A 20,154-nucleotide genomic window follows, 5' to 3' on the forward strand; every position below is an offset into this window, starting at 1 on the left:
TAAATTAATGTTTATTAGAGGAGGGTCAGCTACTCATCTATAGATTCGATACCATTTCGTAGCTATAGAATTACACATTGTTATTGAAAACAATGTGTTATTGAAAAATCTGTTAATTGGAAAAGCAGAGGAATCACTTTTCAATAAAATTAAAGCGCTTCTCTCTTTTGGGCTTAAGACCCTCTTTCTCTTTTAAAGTATTCGCTTCTAAGTGGAATAGAGCTTTAGTTATGGTGTTTCTTTCCTCTTAGCCGCATTTTTAACCTACTTTCAGTTTAATCTTCAAAAGCTCAGCCGTTTCTCTTCATCAGCTAGCCGTCAAGCGAGTTTATCATGATTAAGTGCTTTTTGGGTCGTCTCATACCTTATCCGTTACTATGTCAGCTAGCATCGATCGGGCTTTAATGGCAATGTCCTTAAAGGAGGAGGATGAGCCGTTTACGATGCCGGATTTACCTGAATTCTGTTCTAGTGAGAAGAATGTGTTGAGTTTGGTGGGTCGTGTTCTGAACCCAAACAGTCAGAAGATGTCCAATCTCATCCAGAATCTTCCCAGGAAATGGCAAATCAGTGAGAGGGTAAGAGGAATTGCGCTTTCTAATGAGAAATTTCAGTTCATTTTCTCTTACGAGCAAGATCTGTTGGGAATTCTAGCAAAGGGTGTTCATACCTTCAATGAGTGGACTCTAGCCATAGAGCGTTGGGTTGAGAACCCTCCGACTGACTATCTCCAATTCATAGAAGTATGGGTCCAAATAAGGAATATTCCGGTTAACCACTACACTATCCCAACGATTACTATGTTGGGAGAATTCGTTGGACAAGTTGTTGAAGTGGCCTTCGATCCGGCCAAGTCTCAGATTACGGAATATGTTCGTGTGAAGGTCAAATTCGATGTCTCCAAACCTGTTTGTCGCTCAAAGAACATTAATTTCAAGGAGGGTATGGTGAATATCCTTTATGACTTTGAAAGGATTCAAAAAAGATGTTATTTCTGTCAGCGGCTTACACATGAGCAAGAGGCCTGTCCTCTAAAAGCTAAAGACGTCGAAGACAAAAGATTGGCTGCAAAGCAGTAAGGCAAAGGGTCGGCTTTACCTAAAGAAAGGATTATCAAAGAGACATATCCTCTTTTTGGAGTAATTGATGAAAGTCAAGTTGGTATTGATCCAACAACTGGAAGAGAAGGAATGAGACAATACCTGCTCGTTGCCTCAGGAGAAGAGAGATTAGTTCGGGAATCCAGAATCAAGAAATCTCTAAGTGATCTCGCAAATGACCCGATTGGTCAAAAAACAATGTTGAGACTTGAACCTTACCCTTTGGTTTCAACTGATATTGACAAAGGGAAAGGCATTGTTTTCGGGTATGGATCTCCAGTTCAAGCTTCCCACCTTGCGCCGGTCACTCAGTCTCCTCTACTTCTAGAAGCTCTCTCTCCATCTTTGGAGCAGGCTGCTCCTCTGTGTAAGACTTTGGTTCTGCTTCCGGACTTAAGAGCCTTTTTGGATAAAGGTACGGTTTCTTCATTCTCTATAGGGAGCACAACGGCTTTTAAGGCTGGTCTCAATGAGGTTGGTCCTTCTTCCGGGGCTCTCTTAAAGAATGGAAAAATCAGAAAACGTCCATACAAAAGTAGAAGGACAAAAGGTTTCTCAGCAACTGGCTCCATTCAACAAGTTCCTTCTGTCACTGTGGCTGATGGAGGAGGCAAAAGAAAAGCTACTGATGAGGCTGAAGTTCCATCCAAAGTTGCAAAGTGCAGCACACATGAGGTGGTCCCAAATGAGGGACCGTCCAATTGTTAATTAGCATCATGAGTTGGAATTGTCAAGGCTTGGGCCGTGCACATGACTTGACGATTCCGAGGCTCAAGGAAATGCGTAAAGAACATTTCCCGGAGGTCCTATTTCTTATGGAGACGAAGAATTGTAGCAATGTTTTGGTGGACTTACAAGAGTGGCTTGGGTATGATAGGGTGTTTACAGTAAATCCGGTTGGTTTAAGTGGTGGTTTGGCTCTCTTTTGGAAGAAAGGTGTAAATATTGATTTCAAGTACTATGATAAGAACCTTTTGGACTTTAGTGTACAGTTTGGTGAAGTAGAATTTTTTGTTTCTTGTGTGTATGGAGATCCTTCTTATAGTTCAAGACCCCTTTTATGGGATAGACTATCAAGGATCGGTTTGACCAGAACTGAAGCGTGGTGTATGCTAGGAGACTTTAATGCCATTCTTCACAATGGGGAAAAGATTGGTGGTCCTCGCAGGGGAGATGCTTCTTTTCGGCCTTTCAAAGACATGCGGAACAACTGTGATATGGAAGAGTTGCCTAGCTCAGGCAATGCCTTAACTTGGGGAGGCAAGAGAAGTAATTTGTGGATTCAAAGCAAGCTGGATCGTTGTTTTGGAAACAAGAACTGGCTGGTTAAATTCCCCATCTCTAACCAATGTTTCCTTGATAAAAGAGGCTCGAATCATAGAACAGTTTTGGTGAGGCTTTCTACTACTAAAGATGCCTACAGGGGTAATTTCAGATTTGATAGACGCTTTCTGAACAAACCTCTTGTTAAGGAAGCTATTCAGCAAGCTTGGAGTGCTAACTCTACAAGAAGGATCTCAAAGGTTTCTGATAAGCTAAGAAGTTGCAGAAAAAGTCTGAGTAAGTGGAAAAGAGAAAACAACCTTAACTCTCTCACACGAATTACTCAGGCTCAAGTGGATTTAGAGGCCGAACAATCTTCAGATTTCCCAAGATTTACAGTTCTTGCTGAGATAAGAGGAGAGTTATGGGAAGCATACAGAGAGGAAGAAACTTACTGGAGAACAAGAAGCAGAGATCAATGGATGAATGAAGGGGATAAAAACTCTCAGTTTTTCCATAATTCTGTTAAGGGTAGAAGAGGGAAGCAGAGAATTGATTATCTTTTGGATGTGAATGAAAACAAACAAAAAGGAGAGGCGTCTAAAGGAGCTGTGGCTGAAGCTTACTTTAGAGATTTTTTTACTTCATCTAATCCAGGTAACTTCCAGGAAATCTTCCATGACTTCCAACCACGAATCTCGTCTTCGATGAATGAAAGTCTTACCAAGGAGGTAACTTCTGAGGAAATAAAAGAGGCGGTTTTCAGTATTAGACCTTCAAGTGTTCCAGGAGCTGATAGTTTTACTGGTCTTTTCTTCCAAAAATATTGGGTTGTGATTGGTGAGCATGTTACAAAGGAGGTCAAAGACTTTTTCATCTCTGGTTCCTTTCCGGTTGAATGGAATTACACTCAGTTGTGTCTGCTTCAGAAGAAGGTTAATCCTGAGAAGATGGCTGATCTTAGACCAATCAGTCTTTGCTCTGTCCTCTACAAGATCATTTCCAAAGTCTTAGTCAAAAGACTACAGCCTTTGCTGGGAGAGATAGTTTCACCTAATCAATCAGCCTTTGTTGAAGAAAGATTAATATCAGATAATATTCTGATAGCTCATGAGCTGATTCACGGTCTGCGCACTCACCCAAAAAGCTTTTGACAGGGTGGAATGGTCTTACCTTCAAGCGTTGCTTTCTGCTTTGGATTTTGCTCCTCAATGGATATCCTGGATTATGTTCTGTGTTACATCGGTTACTTTCTCGGTTCTCATCAATGATCAAGCTTTTGGAATGATTAAACCAAGTAGAGGTCTGAGGCAAGGAGACCCCCTATCACCTTTTCTCTTTGTTCTATGTTCTGAAGGTCTCACTCACCTAATGAATATAGCAGAAAGCAATGGTCTGATAAATGGGATCCAATTCTCTGAAGAAGGTCCAGCAGTACATCATCTTCTTTTTGCTGATGACAGTCTTTTCCTTTGCAAAGCAGAAGAGGATCAGATTAACACGCTACAACAGATCCTAAAGGAGTATGGGGATGCTACGGGTCAGAGAGTCAACTTGGATAAGTCTTCTTTAACTTTTGGCTCCAAAGTTAATTCTGTTCTGCAGCTTCTTATCAAAACAAAGATGGGAATCATGAATGAAGGCGGAGCAAGTACCTATCTAGGTCTCCCGGAATGTTTTAGTGGCTCGAAAATCCAGCTTCTTGACTATATTAAGGACAAGTTGAAGGCTAGATTGTCTGGTTGGTTTGCAAGGTCTTTGTCCATGGGTGGTAAAGAAGTTCTACTTAAAGCAGTGGCATTGGCTATGCCAGTTTACGCTATGTCCTGCTTTAAGTTAACTAAAACGACTTAATAAGCGCAATGAGTGATTTCTGGTGGAGTGCTTTAAAACACAAATGGAAAATGCATTGGGTGAGCTGGGAGAGATTGTGTTTATCAAAGGCTGAAGGTGGGTTAGGGTTCAGAGATATTGAAGTCTTCAATCAAGCTTTACTTGCTAAACATGCCTGACGTATTCTTCAGAATCCGGATTGCCTTTTTGCTCGCTTAATGAAGAGCAGATACTTTCAGTGGGATGACTTCCTGAATGCTAACATCACCTCAAGACCCTCTTATGCATGGAGAAGCATTTTACATGGTAGAGAGTTGTTGTGCAAAGGGCTGAGGAAAATGGTTGGAAATTGGAAATCTCTGAATGTTTGGATTGACTCTTGGATTTACGATAATGGGTTAAGAGCTCCTCTTATCAAGAACCCGATCATTAATATTGATTTAATGGTAGAGGACTTCATCGATGTGGAGGCTAGAGGATGGGATAGAGACATATTGGAGGAGCTTTTCTATCCCAATGATGTTCAGCTTATTCTCTCAAAAAAGCATGTGGTCTCCAAAGATGATTTCCATTGTTGGGAGCATACTAAAAGTGGAGATTACTCAGTCAAATCGGGTTATTGGTTTGCTAGCAGATCTCCCAATAACCAGGTTTTTCTTGATGCAATTGTCCAGCCATCTTTAAATGCCTTGAAAGAGCAAGTCTGGTTGGTCCAATCCGCTCCAAAAATCAAGATTTTCCTCTGGAGAGATCTCAGCTCGGCTCTTCCTGTGGCAAACTTGCTGTTAACTAGAGGCATGAAGATTGATTCGAGGTGTCAAATGTATGGACAAGAAGGTGAATCCATAAATCATGTTTTGTTCACTTGTCTTGTAGCGAGACAGGTTTGGGCTATCTCTCTGTTTCCCTTCCCTGAAGGCGGTTTTAGTGAGGAGTCTGTTTACAGAAATTTTCAATCTTTCTTTGATATAAAGAAGAATGGAAAGTTACCGCTAAGAAACAGAAGATGTTTCCCTTGGATTCTCTGGAGACTCTGGAAAAATAGAAACAAGTTCTTTTTCGAAAGGGCAAGTTATTGTCCAGCCGAGACTGTTGTTAAAATAAATGAAGATATGGATGAGTGGTTCGCTCTCAGCTCATCCCTACTTCGGTTGATGTGGAAGACTCGATCTCTAGGTTAAAGGTAAAGAAAGAATGGGAACCTCCTCCTACTGATTGGGTCAAATGCAACATTGGTCTTAGGTGGTCTAATAAGCATGGTTTCGCTGGAGCTTCATGGGTTGTGAGAAATGCGTCGGGAGTCGTTTTACAGCACAGTAGGAGAGCTTTCCTTGATGTGAAGGATAAAAAAGAAGCAACTCTTAATTGCCTTACTTGGGCTATTGACAACATGCACTCTCTTCATTTAGGCAAAATTGTTTTTGCTTTGGAAGCTCAGGATATTGTTGGAGCTTTTCGAAGACCCAAGGCTTGGCCTTCCTTTACTCATCAGATAACAAAAATTAACTATTTTTTGGAGAAGATAGTGGACTGGAAATTAGTGTTAGAAACTGTGGAAACCAATAGAGGAGCCTCGTTAATTGCTCAATCGGTTGTCTCAGACTTTAGACTCAACTCTTATGTTGCGTCTGGACATCCATTCTGGCTCAATGGCCTTTTTGTTGAAGAGAGATCCTCCTCTTGATCCTGGATTCTCCTTTTGTCCGCTGTCCACTTTCTTTGACTATATTTTTTTGGTAGATTAGGATTATTCTCTTCTAAATCCTAATCTTCTCATCTTGGTTTTATCAAGATTGAAATATGATGTATGTGTAACATTTTAACCATCAATATAATTATTCAGACGACAAAAAAAGAAAAATTTGTTAATTAACTCTATTTTTCTAGCCAATCAAAATTATCTAATAAAAAAATAAACGCATTTAATTGTAAAATCAAATCGTAATCACTCTTTTATAAAACCGAAACAATCATTTAAATACATTTAATTATAAAGCATAAACCCTATTTTATAAACCAAAACTGATACATAAACTCGTTTAATTTTATTTTTTATATCTTTGGATCGATAAACCTCGATCTATACCCAATCCCTGTTATGCGGGATAACATGATTTAGTGAAATCAAACTTCGGTAAAAAAGGCGGAATCAAATGGACTTAACCACTTTAATTATAAAATCTATGTATAATTTTATAGTTTCATCTCGCCATTTTTCTAGTTCACCTTTTCAAATTTTTTTTTGTATTTTATTTACCGAATGCAAACTAAAGATCAATATTTTATTTTATTTTCTGAATTCCCAGTCAATTCTGAGTCATATTCATAGCAACTTGGAGCTTTATACTAGGAAAGCGTCTAGATTTTTTACCTTATTATCACCGGTTGAAAGAAATCAAACGAAATTAAAGAACTATATACAAACACTTATTTTGTTTCTTGGTTACCACACAAAAGGGAAGAAGAAAAAAACATACATAATGCAAGTTTATCATACAATATAAAGAGATCATACTTGAGAACATTTTTTCATCCGGCAACTTGATTAACCAGAGACCGCGAAGGAACGTTTAGTCTTGTACCTGAAAGTGAGGCACATTATTTCATTCACATCTTTAGAGTCGTCAAAAATATTTAATTGAACCTTGAATGTCACCTGTAAATATAAAAAATGAGCAAAAAATAATAAATCGTTAGAGCCAACAAAATGGTGTTAATGAAAGAATATTTTTTCAATAAAAATATCTAACTAATCTTTTTCTTAGTTTGTTGATTTGTTCTATTATGTGGTTCGATGGTTGAGCAATATGACTAATCTTAGGGTAGAACAAGCTATTTAATAAGAAGTTTCTCGCAAATTCACCATCAGATAAATCATTAAACTACTAAATTGAGTAGCTCGAATGATTTATTTGCACCTAGTTGAAATTCAATCTCCAATCTTGTAGTTGTAACATGCTTTCCAACTGCGCCGCCTCAGGCTAGGAGCTTGATCTTCAAAATTATATTCAATGGAAGTGGAATAAACCTAACTAACTGTTGAAATTTGATGATAGAAAGCACAATTGGTTGACCCAAAACAAAAAGAACACAAGTGATAGATACATTTGATGTTGTGTTTTTTCCTTGTGGAACACATCATTCCTAGTTTTTTTTTTATGACCGAGAGATCTCGAACCGAACCCCAAACCAATTTTGGAGCAAGTGGAACATCGAATATTCTTGTCATTTTCTGTGGAAAGATTCGAACTCTAGTCCTCTAACCCTATGATGGGTCTTTTAACAATTGGACCAATAGTTCTCATCATTTTATTTTCCTTTAAAAATAATTTTATCTTATTTATATTTATTATACGTGCAACAAAAATTCATATGCAGTACCTAATCTTTTATCACGCAATATTAACAATTACGAGAAAATAAATGTAAGAAAATTAACCATTGGATATGAACGAAAAAGATTGTCTAGGGGAAGCACGAAGGCACCAGGTGCAACAGGGCATGCCATACATGCACATAAGTCGTAGTTGCTAGTAGAGTAACGAATCAGGCCTCTTTAACATCCACGTAAATATCTCCTCCAGTGATATTTTTACCTGTTCACAGTTAAAACTTTATGCAAAACAAAACAAACTAAACTACAAGTGAAAAACTTGAAGAAAAATAAAGAAAATTTGCGAAGGGAGTCGATGAAGTACTTGTTGAACCGGATATTTTAAAGCTTGCCTTGTCCTTATCCTTAAGTATCTCCTCCACACTAGTGACTTCAACAGGAGAACTTACATCACCTAAACCAGCCGCAAAAATATAAGGCCGCCTCAAGACTTAAAAGTGAAAGAGTACAAGTTTCATTACAAGTAAACACAGAACTAATACCATTTTATATGATTATTCAAAGGCAAAGATACATAAACATGAGAGATTATGATAGATCAAGAATTCAGTTTTTGGCTTTATTCCTAGAGTCAACCCTAGCTAGGGATCGGTTCTAGAGAATCTGACTTCGAATCCAAACCAATAATTGTCCTGGTCGATCCTTAACATTTGATGCATCTACCGATATTCTGTTTATATTGTTCCTAGTCCTCGATCACTAAATTACATAAACCGATTTTCAACACTAGCAATCCAATAACCAAATTTTATGGCAAACTTAATTTCCAAAAACCAAGTAAACAAAAAAATGAGATTGTTGGAAAGTTATATGAACCTTTCAACTCCTAATATTACTTTGATCTCAAAAACCGACTCACGAACAAAGTAACAAGACAAAGAACAGGGTTAGTAGCAAACCGCAGTCAGAATAATCGATGGCCCGCAAAGTAGGTAATAAGAAGAGTGATAGGATGAGGAGAAGAAAAAGATGAACGTGAGAGATCGCCATGATTAGCACTCAAAAATTTTCAAAATAGGAAAATATTTTCTTGTTTTGTTTGAGAGACAAGTCTTTTCGTGTTCAAATCATAGATTAATACTTAAGGTTCTCAAACTTCTCTGTCTCTCTACCCAAATGTTCTTCCTGATATTATATATCTACTACATTAGTGGATTGGTTCAAACTTGAAACTACTGTCCTTAATTATTTTTATTCCCACGTTATTGTGAAAACTTTAAAATATGCCTAAACCTTAAAAAATGCCTAAATTTTAAATTATCATCGACTAACGGACAAAATAAGGGAAATATTTTTTTGTATAATTTGCCTCAAGTGTCGTTGGTTCATTGGCTAATCGAGAAAATAGAAGTTTGGGTAGGTGGCTTAGATAGTTACATATTCTGTGTGATTAGTCGATTAGATTAGTCTTATATTAAATTTTGAAACTTCTTTAAATTGATTAGTAAACTGTAGATTATTTTTCGATGAAATTAAATTAATTATAAAAATTGTCGATAAATAGATGCCACTCCAAAACATTTTACAATTGTTACAGTTAAGTGAAAAAGGCACAGAGGTGAAGAATGGAAAAGACACGTCTTTCTGGTACGACAATTGGTCACACATGAGGAAGCTAATTGACATCACATGTCAAAGAGGTTGCATTGATATGAGAATAACGATTTATTCCACACTGGAAGATGTGATAGCAAGTCATAGGCAGAGAAGGCACAGACTCGATAGTCTCAACAATATAGAGGCGTTGATTGCCGAGATTCGATAAAAAGGTCTCATACAAGAGAAAGATGTGGTGTTATGGAAAGGAAAAGGTGATCTTTACAAAAACAGTTTCAGCACAAATGAGACGTGGGAAGCAATTCGAGAAGGCATACGTCACTAGTGGATTGGTGTAAAGGTATTTGGTTTCTTCATGCCACACCTAAACACTCTTTCATAGCATGGCTTGCATTAAAGAACCGCCTAGCAACCAGCGACAGAATGTTGAATTGGCAATGGGAGCAAAGCCGGCTTGTGTTCTATGCGACAACTTACTAGAGGACAGAGAGTCAGAGACCATCTGTTTTTCAAGTGTAGTTATGCTGAAGAGATATTGTCTGGACTAAGCCGAAAAATTCTAGGACAGAAATTTACTACTACATGGAGTAGCGTTCAAACAATCCTCACGGATAAGTCATCGGGGAGACTTGATATTCCTAACCAAATATGTCTTTCAATTTGCGGTCTATTCCATATGGAGAGAGCGAAATGGTAGGAGGCATGGAGAACCACCTCTACCACCATCACAGCTACTTCGAATTGTGGACAAACAAATCCAGAACAGGATATCCGCCATTCGTGAACAAGGAGGCTGAAGGTATGATGGATGCATGGAAGCTTGGTTTGCATCAAGATAAACATTAAGAGGGAGTAGGATTTTCAAAAAATTGTATACAATTATTTTAACCATATGTTGCACTTGATATAAAAACGTTTTTTCGAATAAATTTTACATCTTATTCATATTTTGAAAAAGGTACATAGATGATAATAACCGACCTTCCAAAATATTTTCTAGGATTATTTAAAATAAATGTAAGTACAAAATAAAATGATAAAGATACCCTAATCTAGAGCAAAATATATTAAATGAAGAGTTGTGATTAGAGGTAATTTTCCAAAAAGTAATGTTACAAAAGTGATCATAAAGAGATGAAAACTATATTTTTCAAGAAAATCAACATAAATTAATAATAATATATATATCAACTATGTTATATGTAAGAAACTTCAATGAAAAATAATTCTAATATTTTTTTCTTCTTCTTAAATTCGTATTAGTTCTTGTTTGAAATTAATTCAATATTTTTACTGTATCAAAAAAGTTTGTGTTGTTTTCTTTACATGATAATTGATTTTTACTTGGAATTTGTTTCTAGAAAAATATTTTATATAATGAAAAAAATCTTATACTTTCATATAAATTAAAAAGGTTAAGAAATTAGAGAAATCTCTCTATAAATTTATAAATAATAATTTATCGATAAATTAATAATTTTACGGTCTCAACATTATTAATTTATAGAGATCCCAAAATTAATACCTTTATAAATTTATAAATTTTTGTTTAACAAAAAAATAGCGACGCAAACATTTAAAGATGGTTAATAGATTGGAGTCTAAAATAAATTATTATTTTGAAAAAAAATAATTAAACTAATCATATGGAATCGAAATGTTTACAACACTCATAATTGTTGTTGATTTCGTTGGATATGCCTTTTGTCGATTGAATCCACTTTGCAACTCAAAAGTCAATTTCTTTGTCTACTTATATAACATCATCTTATTGATGGAAAAATTAGGTGGAAAATTCACCAAAAAATATTCTATTATTGCAAACGACAAATTGTTTATTTAGATTTAAAATAAGAAATCCTAACCATTTTTTAAGTTTCGTAAAACACTTGTGAGTTTTGGGTTCAGAATCTCGTTGCTTGGACAAAACAAAATCACCAGTTCACCAATCGTTTAATAAAACATAAATGAATGAGAAATAGAGTGTTATACACTGTTTATTATCACAACAATTGGCATTATTTTTATCACACGACCAATCTCAAATGATCAAGAATTAATCCACTTCATTTACTTACCTTGAAGTCGAAGTGTGAATGCTTGTAACGAGAGAAGGACTTGTTTCAACCTCTCCTTAGTCACTTCATCGACAAGGTTTCCTTCTGCATCAAATTTCTGAGGTGGCTGAAATGCATTGAGAGTAAACTCGGGTTTGTTGATGAAATGAAGATCAAGGAAGACTCCGATTTGTCGAAGATGGTACTGCGATCTTCCTCCACCAAAACCTCCACCGGTGCTTATAATAGCAGCTGGTTTGTCCGCCCAAACATTAGGTGGTCTTGAAGCCCAGTCAAGAGCATTCTTAAGTGGAGCTGGTACAATAACATGTAAGGTCAACCAACAACACATTCTTGTTTTCCAACATTAAGCAAAAGTATACAAAACTTGCCGCAAAACCAAATTTCAAAAGCCAACAAACAGTCAAAAAGCATAAAATCCAAGCAACAGAACATGTGAGAGTGTTTCAGTTTGAGCCTTAAGCTGGTCCGGTCCCATGAGTCATACTAAATAACCCTAATCAATGGTGTCCATAAAATCGATAAGAAATTTGAATTAACATAAGAACTGTCACAGCTCTCCACAAAATCAATGGTTATAATCAGCTTGGTTTTGATAATGATCATCAAATCCAACTAATGATACTTGATAAACCAAAATCATAATCCTCAGACATCTTAAGACATATGTTCTTGTAGCAAATCAAGAAACCTCTTAAGACCAAACAATAAAAGTGAAACTCACTAAAGAACTTTGCAATAAGAAGAATCTTTATTACACAAACCTGAAACAGAGAAGTTATACTCAGGAGAAGCAAACAAGATACTATCAGCTTCAAGAATCTTCTGTCGGAAAGCTTCAACAACTGGAGGATAAGTACCGTTGACTTCAAGATCCGTGTTAATTAACGGTAACGGTGATATATCTATATACTCAATTTGCAATCCCGGAACCGATTCTTTCGTCAAATCAATCGCTGCCAACAAAAAAACTTTATCAAAACGGAACTTCGAAAATTGACGAGAATTGAGCAAGAAGGAATTATACCAGCGCGGAGGAGACCAGTATGGAAGGAGGTTTTCCGGAGAGAACCAGAGAGAGCAGCGACTCTGATAAGTGGCTTAATCGCCGTTACTGCTTCCATTTTTATGGATTAGAGAGAGTTTGAGAAAATGTTGACCGATGAAGAAAGGATGAGAGATTAGGTGAAGGAATACATAAAAAGACAGAGAGTCCACTAATTTTGGCTTTGGAGTTAATTAAACTTATTATATCCTCAAAAAAGTCTTTAACTAATAATGATTAGTGACATCACTCGCAAGCATTATTATTAAACTATACAAGAGAGCTTCGAAGGGTCTTTAGATGCAAACCATGCTTGGAGGCTTGGTTCGTATCTTATGTCTTCCTCCTTCCTAATGACCGAGAGTTTGTTTCTCATTTGTTTATCTATCCATTTGGCAAGATGTGTAGCAGGAGTCGGAATCTCGCCGTGTTTCCTTCCATTGCGCTCCCGCCAAATCGAATGATCCGTTACATGAAAGCTGTATCGGAGGAAGAAGGTATGGATTTCATTCCCTAGCTTCCTTGCCCATGATCTCTCACATGTTGTGGAGTTTATAACAACAAAAGATGTAAAAGTATATAATTGACAACATGTACACTATTTTGATAACACACCATACTTGATGATGCTTCTTATCGTAGAGTTTTAACGCCATTTGATTATTACCACCTTCTTCTACTCATGATTTTTATCTTACACTTACGTGATGATGTACACAGAAAAGTTTGAAACGTATAGAAATAGATAAGCTGAATAAAAGGCAAAGAGCAATATGCATAATGAAAATCATCGAATCTAAGAAACGTTAATTCATATTTTGATAACACACCATACTTGATGATGCTTCATAAGTAGAGTTTTAACACCATTGATTATTACCACCTTCTTCTAACTCATGATTTTTGTCTTACGTACACTTACGGGATGATGTACACAGAAAAGTTTGAAACGTATAAAAATATATAAGCTGAATAAAAGGCAAACACCAATATGTAACAACACTCAATTCTTAAATGAAAATCATCGAATCTAAGAAACGTTAATTCATATGTGTAATGAAGCAATAAGACTAGAGCAAGTAATCTCCCTTGCTTGGTTCAAGAGAGGCTTAAACATATCAAGAGTTCTATTCTTAAGGTTTATCACCTTGGGTTGTGATGTTTCAAAGAGAGACTTCCACAAACAAAGTATGTTAGACTTTATCACTTCTCTCGCGAATCCATTCGCTTCTGAAACATCTTTGGCAGACCTCAACGTCTCCTCTAGCTTCTTCAGCTCTTGGTTACAGTGTTCAAAATCAGACGTTTTCACTACCTCACAAGAAGAGCTTTCTCTCTTTCCGAGAATCAATACAATGCGATCCAATTCTCTGATTCCAAAAACAAAACTCTTGCAAGACTTTACGAAAACTTCCCATTGGTTCGATTTGACATCAGCCAGATAGACACCATTCTTAGGTTTGATATATGTTTCTAACACATATAGCATAACACAATGCAACCTTCCTACCACGGGATCGGTGAAATATGTGCACTCTGCATTCGTCAATACCCAAAGACAGAACAGTAACATAGAACGTAGGTTGTCAGATAATAAGACCATTGTTTCAGCCACAAAGAGCGAGAGCTCAACTCCCAATCGTATAGCCTCATCTTTCTGCATCTCCTTCTCAATGGTACTGATGATATTCTCTTTACTGTACGGAGAATATCTAGACTGTTGTAATTTCTTGTTGTGACAGTGACGCACAACACGGTGATTCATTGACATAGATTCCATCTTTTCCGAGATGATCGAGATGTCTGAAGAATTCATCGAGGAGGGATCCAGATACAGTGAGTGATGAGAGAAGAACCCTAGATCGTAACTTTAATCTTCAATACGAAACCCTTGAATGATATCAAATCTAAATTCCTTGAAAGAGAAGTAACGATGCAATCGTTGTAGTGTTCTCTGAAAACCTAGCCAATCAAATCTAATTTTCTTTGACAAATAATAGAGAGTATATAGCGTCTATATATATAATTAATTAGAGGACAAGAAAAGGAAATAAGTTTTTTACATTCATAAAAAAAAAGGAAATTGTTTTTTTTTGCCGGCAAGAAAAGGAAATAATTTTGTTTTAAATTAGAGAAAAATACTAGTTTCTTAAATCCATTTACTATTCGATTTGGGTTTTAATTAATAATTAATCTAATCGTCTTTGACAAGTATATAATAACAAGAAAAATGCTTATGAAACGAAAATGAAATATTTATGAGGAAATTTTGTAGCTGACGATAGAAAAGCCTCCTAGATCGATGTCTTATTATCTCAAGCCAGTAGCTGATAATGCCATTAGCTACGCCGTCCAAAATCCAAATCATCAATGTCCGTTTTAGCGCTGAAGCGAATAAAGTATGTCAATACCTTATACGAGGCAAACAACCTAATTCTTTGTCATATTTTCGTATGAACTATGAATCTTTTTTATTTTGTGTAATTCTTAAAAACAAAATAGAGTTCCGATTTTTCAGGTAATGAAGTTTAAGACCCATTCGAAATTTATAAATTTATAAATTTTTTTAAGTTCGAGTCAGTTAAGATATTTACATTCAAAACTGGTTCCCGTTCTAGGTAAAGTAGTCAAACTATCCGAAAAAATTGTAATTGCAGCAAAACTTGGTAAAAAATGTATTTATAATTGCATCTTTGGGTATGTGAGCTATTACATGTCAACATATTCTGTTTTTAATTTCAAACTTTATACTCCCACTCTTCGTATTAGTTGTAGTTTAAATTATTTACAAACATACTAAAAAATTATAAAAATCTCATTTAATCTATCTTTTTATATAAAAACATCATTTATTATAACCAATTTAACCAATAAAAAATATATAATTAAGTATAGTAGGTTAGAAAAATTTAAATACATTTATTATTTGCATAAAAAGCTAAAAACAACATTTATCTTGAGAAAAAATAAAAATCCTTAAACTACATTTATATAAAAAGAGAGAGAGTATATTTATTTACCGTATCTTGTTTTTCTTTTTATCATTTATTACTTCTTTTTATATAAATGTAGTTTAACGATTTTTCTTTTTATCGTGCGATTGACGCCAAAAAGCTTTCGTAGAAGTGCTCCATGGAAGCTACGGGTGGAAACTTTTTCCCACTGTCAAAATAAGGTTCCGACGAAGGTATCTCCTTAGAGGAGTAAGGTTGTTGGATTCGCCAAAGAGTATCACAAGTCCAAAACGCAGCAAATGCAGCAGGACTCGATTGGAGATTTCTTCCATTCAAATCAAGGCATAAGTCGTTCAGTTTAAGGAGGGTTGAGAGAAGAATTGATCGAACATACCGACGCGTTTTTATCCAAAAGGTTCGAGAGGGTTGGGATGCTTCGCCCATTAGTCTTGGGAAGCCATGGTTAGGCTTTCTAGAGGAAATATCAAATCTCAAAGTATAACCAAATAAAAGAGCAGATGCTTTCATCGCATCACAACATTTAAGGTTTGAGAACTATACTAATCCCCTAAGAGCACCTCTATGGGTGTAACTTAGATGTATCTTACAGACTTACACTAATATCTTAGAATTAAATTTTAAAAGTAAATCAAAACAGATTAAAAACTAAGATTTGCTTCATATCTAAGAAGTTTTTATGAATTAAAAACTAAGATTTGCTTCTTACATGTCATGTTTCAAAATTTTAATTTAAACAATTGTGAAGATGCAAGGTTAAGAACCAATTGGTTCTTAACCATTGGGGATGGTCTAAGTTTCCAAATTAGATATGCATCTAGTGATAAACAATCATAAGGTTTCGATAATTGAATAAGCAAATCCCCTCTAGATGCATTGTTCCTAAAGCTGAATGGAGTCGACGACCATCCTTTGTCGAGAAACAAAGCAAAGAGAGACTATGCAAATTGATAGGGAAATCAGACCTGGATATGGGCCACATGGGAGATATTGGGCTTTAATGAAAGATGAGGCTCATCCAATCAAACCCTAGGGTTGATGTTGTCGGGATAAGGAAAGCGCCTCCGTCATTCTGAAGAATTGGAATGATGGGCGACTGTGAATCATATAGGGTGACCATTGCCAGCGTTTGAGCTCGTCGTGTGCCGTCGACGTTCCCAGCGGAAGAAGCACATCTGATGGTCCAAGAGATACTCCTGCCATCAACGAAAACCGGTGAGAAGAAACCAAAGGTGGTGTTGGTGCTAGTCCAGATCTAGAGCTTTTTGATAAGTTGATGAAGTCTTGCTCTGATGTTTGAGAAGAGGAGCTGTTGGACTGTTGTGAATTTTCTTGTTTTGGGTTCGAAGACAGAGATGCATCCAAGATCTGAGTCAGATCGGAGCCAATAGAGCATCGATATACTCTTCCGTCACAAAGAAAACTTTCAGTGAAGAAGCTCACATAAAAAAGGAGATTTAGATATTTTGAGAGATTTGAGATAACGGAGGAAGATTCAATGAAGATAAAGCTTATATAGAACACATGAAGGTTGATGGGAGTTGATAAGTCCCGACGCCGGCAATCGGAACCACCCCCGGCGTCAGAGAGCATGGTTGTCGAGAGTGTCTCGATTTCGGTGCCTAGGAGCTTTTTAAGTCACCAAGACTAGAAAAAAAAATTCACATGTTATTTTTGTACAAATACTAAAATGTAATACTAGTTGAACTTTACATATATGTTTATGAAGGCAAATCTTAACAAACTCAAAGATTTGTATATATTAAAAAAGTTTATGAATATTTCTTGTATTCGATAAATTATAAGAAGAAATAATATAATTTAAATCGATTAAAGAATCAATACCAACAGTTAGATTTATTTAGTCTATATTCATTTAAAATTGATTAGATTGGAAGTATTTTTATTGTATATAAAATCATGTATTTATAGCCTTAAACATCTCCATTAAGCCACAATATGATTCTTCTTTTTCACGAGCTCATTGATTTTACTTATATAGTATATTGATGATTTCTAGTAACTAGCAGCTGAGAAGTAGCATTTGATCGCATAGATTAATTTGAACTTGTAATTCGCTTGTTTTTTTTTTCTTAATTCTTATTTGCATTTCTGATTTGATTGTGTTTTTCAATTTGCGGTATATTTTTATTAAACGTAACGAGATTGTGTTGTGTTTTGATTGAATTTCTTATAATTTGTATTTTTAGATTTGATAAAACCATATGTTAGACCATTTATATTATTAGTCCAATACTAAAAACGCTTTTCAAGATTACATTATAGAAAATGAAAATATGTGACATTATAATAGAATAAAACATTACAAAATTACCAACATTCGGCCCCAAAAAAAAGTAAACCTTCCGGTATGATTACATAAAGCCATCTTATACTTCATCAAATCGTTATATCGAAACATTCAACAATTGTTGATGAATTTTCCAAAGTTAGCACAAGATTATACCACAAAATCTTTCCCCAAATCTCTCCTTGTTGTCCTCGCCTTTCCAGTGCAATTTTTATACACCAAAGCTCTGTTCCTCCATTTTTATCAAGGTTGAGCAAAATTACGAGCTTTCCGCCATGATTTGCCATTCTAGACCCAAGAGTTCCATCCATTTTTGGTATATCTTCAATACCTTTCACGAAACTCCACACCCTAACACTTGGATCATAGACACGTACTCGATAAATACGTTTTACACTGTCAAAACCAAAAGTATACAACATGTTGTCAATAACGCACGAACCAACTACCCAATCTCTATCCAATAAGAAGTCCCTCTCCCATACACCTTTCTTAGGATCGAAAACAATGCCATTTCCACGATCCATTATGTAAATCTTCTTGTTCATCACAACACTCTTGAGCGTTATCTTGGACAACTCTTCATTACACAATCCTGAAAAAGACTCCCAAGTTTGCTTCTCGAGGTCAAAAACCTCAACCCAATTATCCAACGAATCTGCCTTATTATACCCTCCAATTACATAAATCTTCCCATCTACGATACCAAACGCCGCACAGCCACGTGGCACACGCATACTAGGAAGAAATTGAAATGTTCCATGTAGGCAATCGATAACAAACACATTAGAAGTCATATCGCCATTGATACATCCACCAAAAACATAGATCTTGTGGCCTAATTGCAATAACAGAAGATCCCCAACAAGGCAAAGACGGGCATGAAGGCAATGGAACCAATTTATGGATACAAGAGTTAGATTTATTTTTGTAAGGTTTTTGATTGAGAGTATACCAAATAGGGTCTTCTTCATGGCTGAATCTCAAGGCAACATAGAGAACGTTTTCGGTCCGTTGAAAGAGTGAACGTACAATGTTCAGCTCGATCGAAGTGATTAAACGATTGAAAGTCTTTGAGACAAGAGATAGGGAAGGATAATCGCATCTTGGAATATATGCAAAACAGTTCACAATAATTTCATCTGGAAGCGGAAGAGATGTTGGAGATGGAATTGATCTTGCAACAGTTGGTTTCTTGACCTTTGGTGTAGGATTTGCAGCGTTGACACTAACTACAAAAGTCATATTCAATATGAGTATGAGCTATGAAAGGAAGGATGATAGAAGGAAGTTATAGAATAGCTTAATTACTTTTGAGAAATATGTTAAAAACACGATTTGATTATGTATAACTATTAAATATAAATTTTATACAATTTATAAAAGGTTGAACATTTATGCAGTGTTTGTGTTTCAGCCAAAGATTTCTAGTCCCAGATTCATTTATCATTAATTATATATATTCAACAACTATTAATAGTTACTGTGTTTGGATATTTTTTAAGAATTCAACAAATCATGTATTGCTCATTCTTATTAAGCAATATCATAAATGTTGGATTTGATTTTATGCCTACAAATAAGAATACAATACGTGGTATTTTCATGTGGAACACGCTCCAATCATCTAGAACAAGATTCGTTTTCTAAGCGCTTTCTTATGGGCCGGGTGTTCTCACAAAATAAAATTGCTCATGAGGAAATAAGAAGGAATCACTCAAAACATCTACACAATAGATGCTGGGCCGGTTCTTTGGGTGTTCTAGTGGAGCATATGTACATGGTCCAAAAATATTTTGCAACATTTTAGGGCCTTTTATCTTTATTCTAGCTTTAAAAATATGTTTTAGTACATGATCCATTATTTTAATCAGTCGGGCCTCAATAGATGCATATGATATTTACCATTGCAATAGTCTCACCTTAAACAAATTTTACTAGTTAGGCATTCAATAATTGACAGTTGCTTCGATGATGACAACATACTCTTTCTTGTGAAAAGAAGATGTCTCATTATACAAAAAACATATCAACTACTACAAACTAGTCCACTTGCTAGATTTATAGTGCATTTCATGCCATTCAAGTTCCTATTACTAGGGTAACCCATCCCAACTTCAATTAGTTAAGGTCAATACACGATAAAAACTTTACAGTTCTTGAGGAAACAAATAAATCCAAAATTACAATATACAGTTAAGCATTGATGGAGAAATAGCGATAACATCCTAGAACCTTTTGATAGCTAGGTCCCCTCTTTGAAACATTCCTCCTTACATTTTTATTATTTTAAACTGCCTTATTGTTGTGTAAATTGTTCCCATGTTACAAGATGATTAGGACATAGCCACCAAAATGCACATTTATCAGTTTTGGATTTACAATCAATTCGGGGGTTTCAATTTCATGTTTAATTATAGGACATTATGAATCAATGAGTTTAATGAGTGCAATTACAATTTCATTTTTTATATATTCATGTAGTCTCATTTGTGAGAAATCACAAGAGACAAATGAGAAAGTTATTTAGAGAATAAAGTATCGTTCAACAAAAATGTTCTTTCTCTGTTTAATATATATGTGACACATCTGTTGTAATGT

At 35.6% G+C, this 20,154-nt stretch overlaps 4 protein-coding genes, 1 non-coding gene and 3 pseudogenes across 14 annotated transcripts; 2 read left to right on the top strand and 6 right to left on the bottom strand.

Annotated features, from left to right (window-relative positions):
• Positions 1-377: 377 nt before the first annotated feature.
• AT3G27883 lies at positions 378-5,759 on the top strand (annotated as a pseudogene; the record flags this gene model as incomplete). The annotated part of the gene is made up of 1 exon: positions 378-5,759.
• A 737-nt stretch (positions 5,760-6,496) lies between these two features.
• AT3G27884 lies at positions 6,497-8,693 on the bottom strand. Of its 3 annotated transcripts, none has more exons than NR_141632.1 (4): positions 8,490-8,692; positions 7,895-7,984; positions 7,115-7,792; positions 6,497-6,852 (listed from the first exon to the last, which is right to left on the bottom strand). It is a non-coding gene; the product is annotated as an other RNA (non-coding RNA). The 3 variants fall into 3 exon arrangements; NR_141630.1 differs by having other exon boundaries at positions 6,588-6,852; positions 7,636-7,792; positions 8,490-8,693; NR_141631.1 differs by having other exon boundaries at positions 6,497-7,984.
• A 404-nt stretch (positions 8,694-9,097) lies between these two features.
• Positions 9,098-9,986, top strand: AT3G27886 (annotated as a pseudogene; the record flags this gene model as incomplete). Its single annotated transcript has 1 exon — positions 9,098-9,986.
• Positions 9,987-11,005: 1,019 nt separating this feature from the next.
• Positions 11,006-12,444, bottom strand: NQR (NADPH:quinone oxidoreductase). The gene is made up of 3 exons (NM_113705.4): positions 12,253-12,444; positions 11,990-12,181; positions 11,006-11,519 (listed from the first exon to the last, which is right to left on the bottom strand). The coding sequence occupies exons 1-3, from the start codon at positions 12,347-12,349 to the stop codon at positions 11,218-11,220; spliced, it is 591 nt and encodes a 196-aa protein (NP_189427.1). The 5' UTR covers positions 12,350-12,444; the 3' UTR covers positions 11,006-11,217.
• A 94-nt stretch (positions 12,445-12,538) lies between these two features.
• Positions 12,539-12,812, bottom strand: AT3G27895 (annotated as a pseudogene; the record flags this gene model as incomplete). The annotated part of the gene is made up of 1 exon: positions 12,539-12,812.
• A 60-nt stretch (positions 12,813-12,872) lies between these two features.
• Positions 12,873-14,286, bottom strand: AT3G27900 (hypothetical protein (DUF1184); the record flags this gene model as incomplete). 3 transcript variants are annotated; one of them, NM_001338917.1, is made up of 2 exons in its annotated part: positions 12,921-12,982; positions 13,201-14,282. In NM_001338917.1, one exon carries the CDS (start codon positions 14,084-14,086, stop codon positions 13,316-13,318), a length of 771 nt encoding a protein of 256 aa, NP_001325897.1. The 3 variants fall into 3 exon arrangements, with proteins under 3 accessions (NP_001325896.1, NP_001325897.1, NP_189428.1); NM_001338916.1 differs by having other exon boundaries at positions 12,873-14,286; NM_113706.1 differs by lacking the exon at positions 12,921-12,982 and having other exon boundaries at positions 13,316-14,050.
• A 76-nt stretch (positions 14,287-14,362) lies between these two features.
• On the bottom strand, positions 14,363-17,036 carry AT3G27906 (uncharacterized protein). 3 transcript variants are annotated; one of them, NM_001338919.1, is made up of 2 exons: positions 16,208-17,006; positions 14,458-14,655 (listed from the first exon to the last, which is right to left on the bottom strand). In NM_001338919.1, the coding sequence occupies exon 1, from the start codon at positions 16,833-16,835 to the stop codon at positions 16,272-16,274; it is 564 nt and encodes a 187-aa protein (NP_001325898.1). In that variant the 5' UTR covers positions 16,836-17,006; the 3' UTR covers positions 14,458-14,655; positions 16,208-16,271. The 3 variants fall into 3 exon arrangements, with proteins under 3 accessions (NP_001319659.1, NP_001325898.1, NP_001325899.1); NM_001338920.1 differs by having other exon boundaries at positions 14,633-14,655; positions 15,619-17,006; NM_001338918.1 differs by having other exon boundaries at positions 14,363-17,036.
• A 606-nt stretch (positions 17,037-17,642) lies between these two features.
• Positions 17,643-18,692, bottom strand: AT3G27910 (Galactose oxidase/kelch repeat superfamily protein; the record flags this gene model as incomplete). Its single annotated transcript, NM_113707.2, has 1 exon — positions 17,643-18,692. Exon 1 carries the CDS (start codon positions 18,525-18,527, stop codon positions 17,643-17,645), a length of 885 nt encoding a protein of 294 aa, NP_189429.1. The 5' UTR covers positions 18,528-18,692.
• Between the last annotated feature and the right edge of the window lie 1,462 nt (positions 18,693-20,154).

Source organism: Arabidopsis thaliana, chromosome 3 (genome assembly GCF_000001735.4).
Source record: "Arabidopsis thaliana chromosome 3, partial sequence".
NCBI classification, from domain to species: Eukaryota; Viridiplantae; Streptophyta; class Magnoliopsida; order Brassicales; family Brassicaceae; genus Arabidopsis; species Arabidopsis thaliana.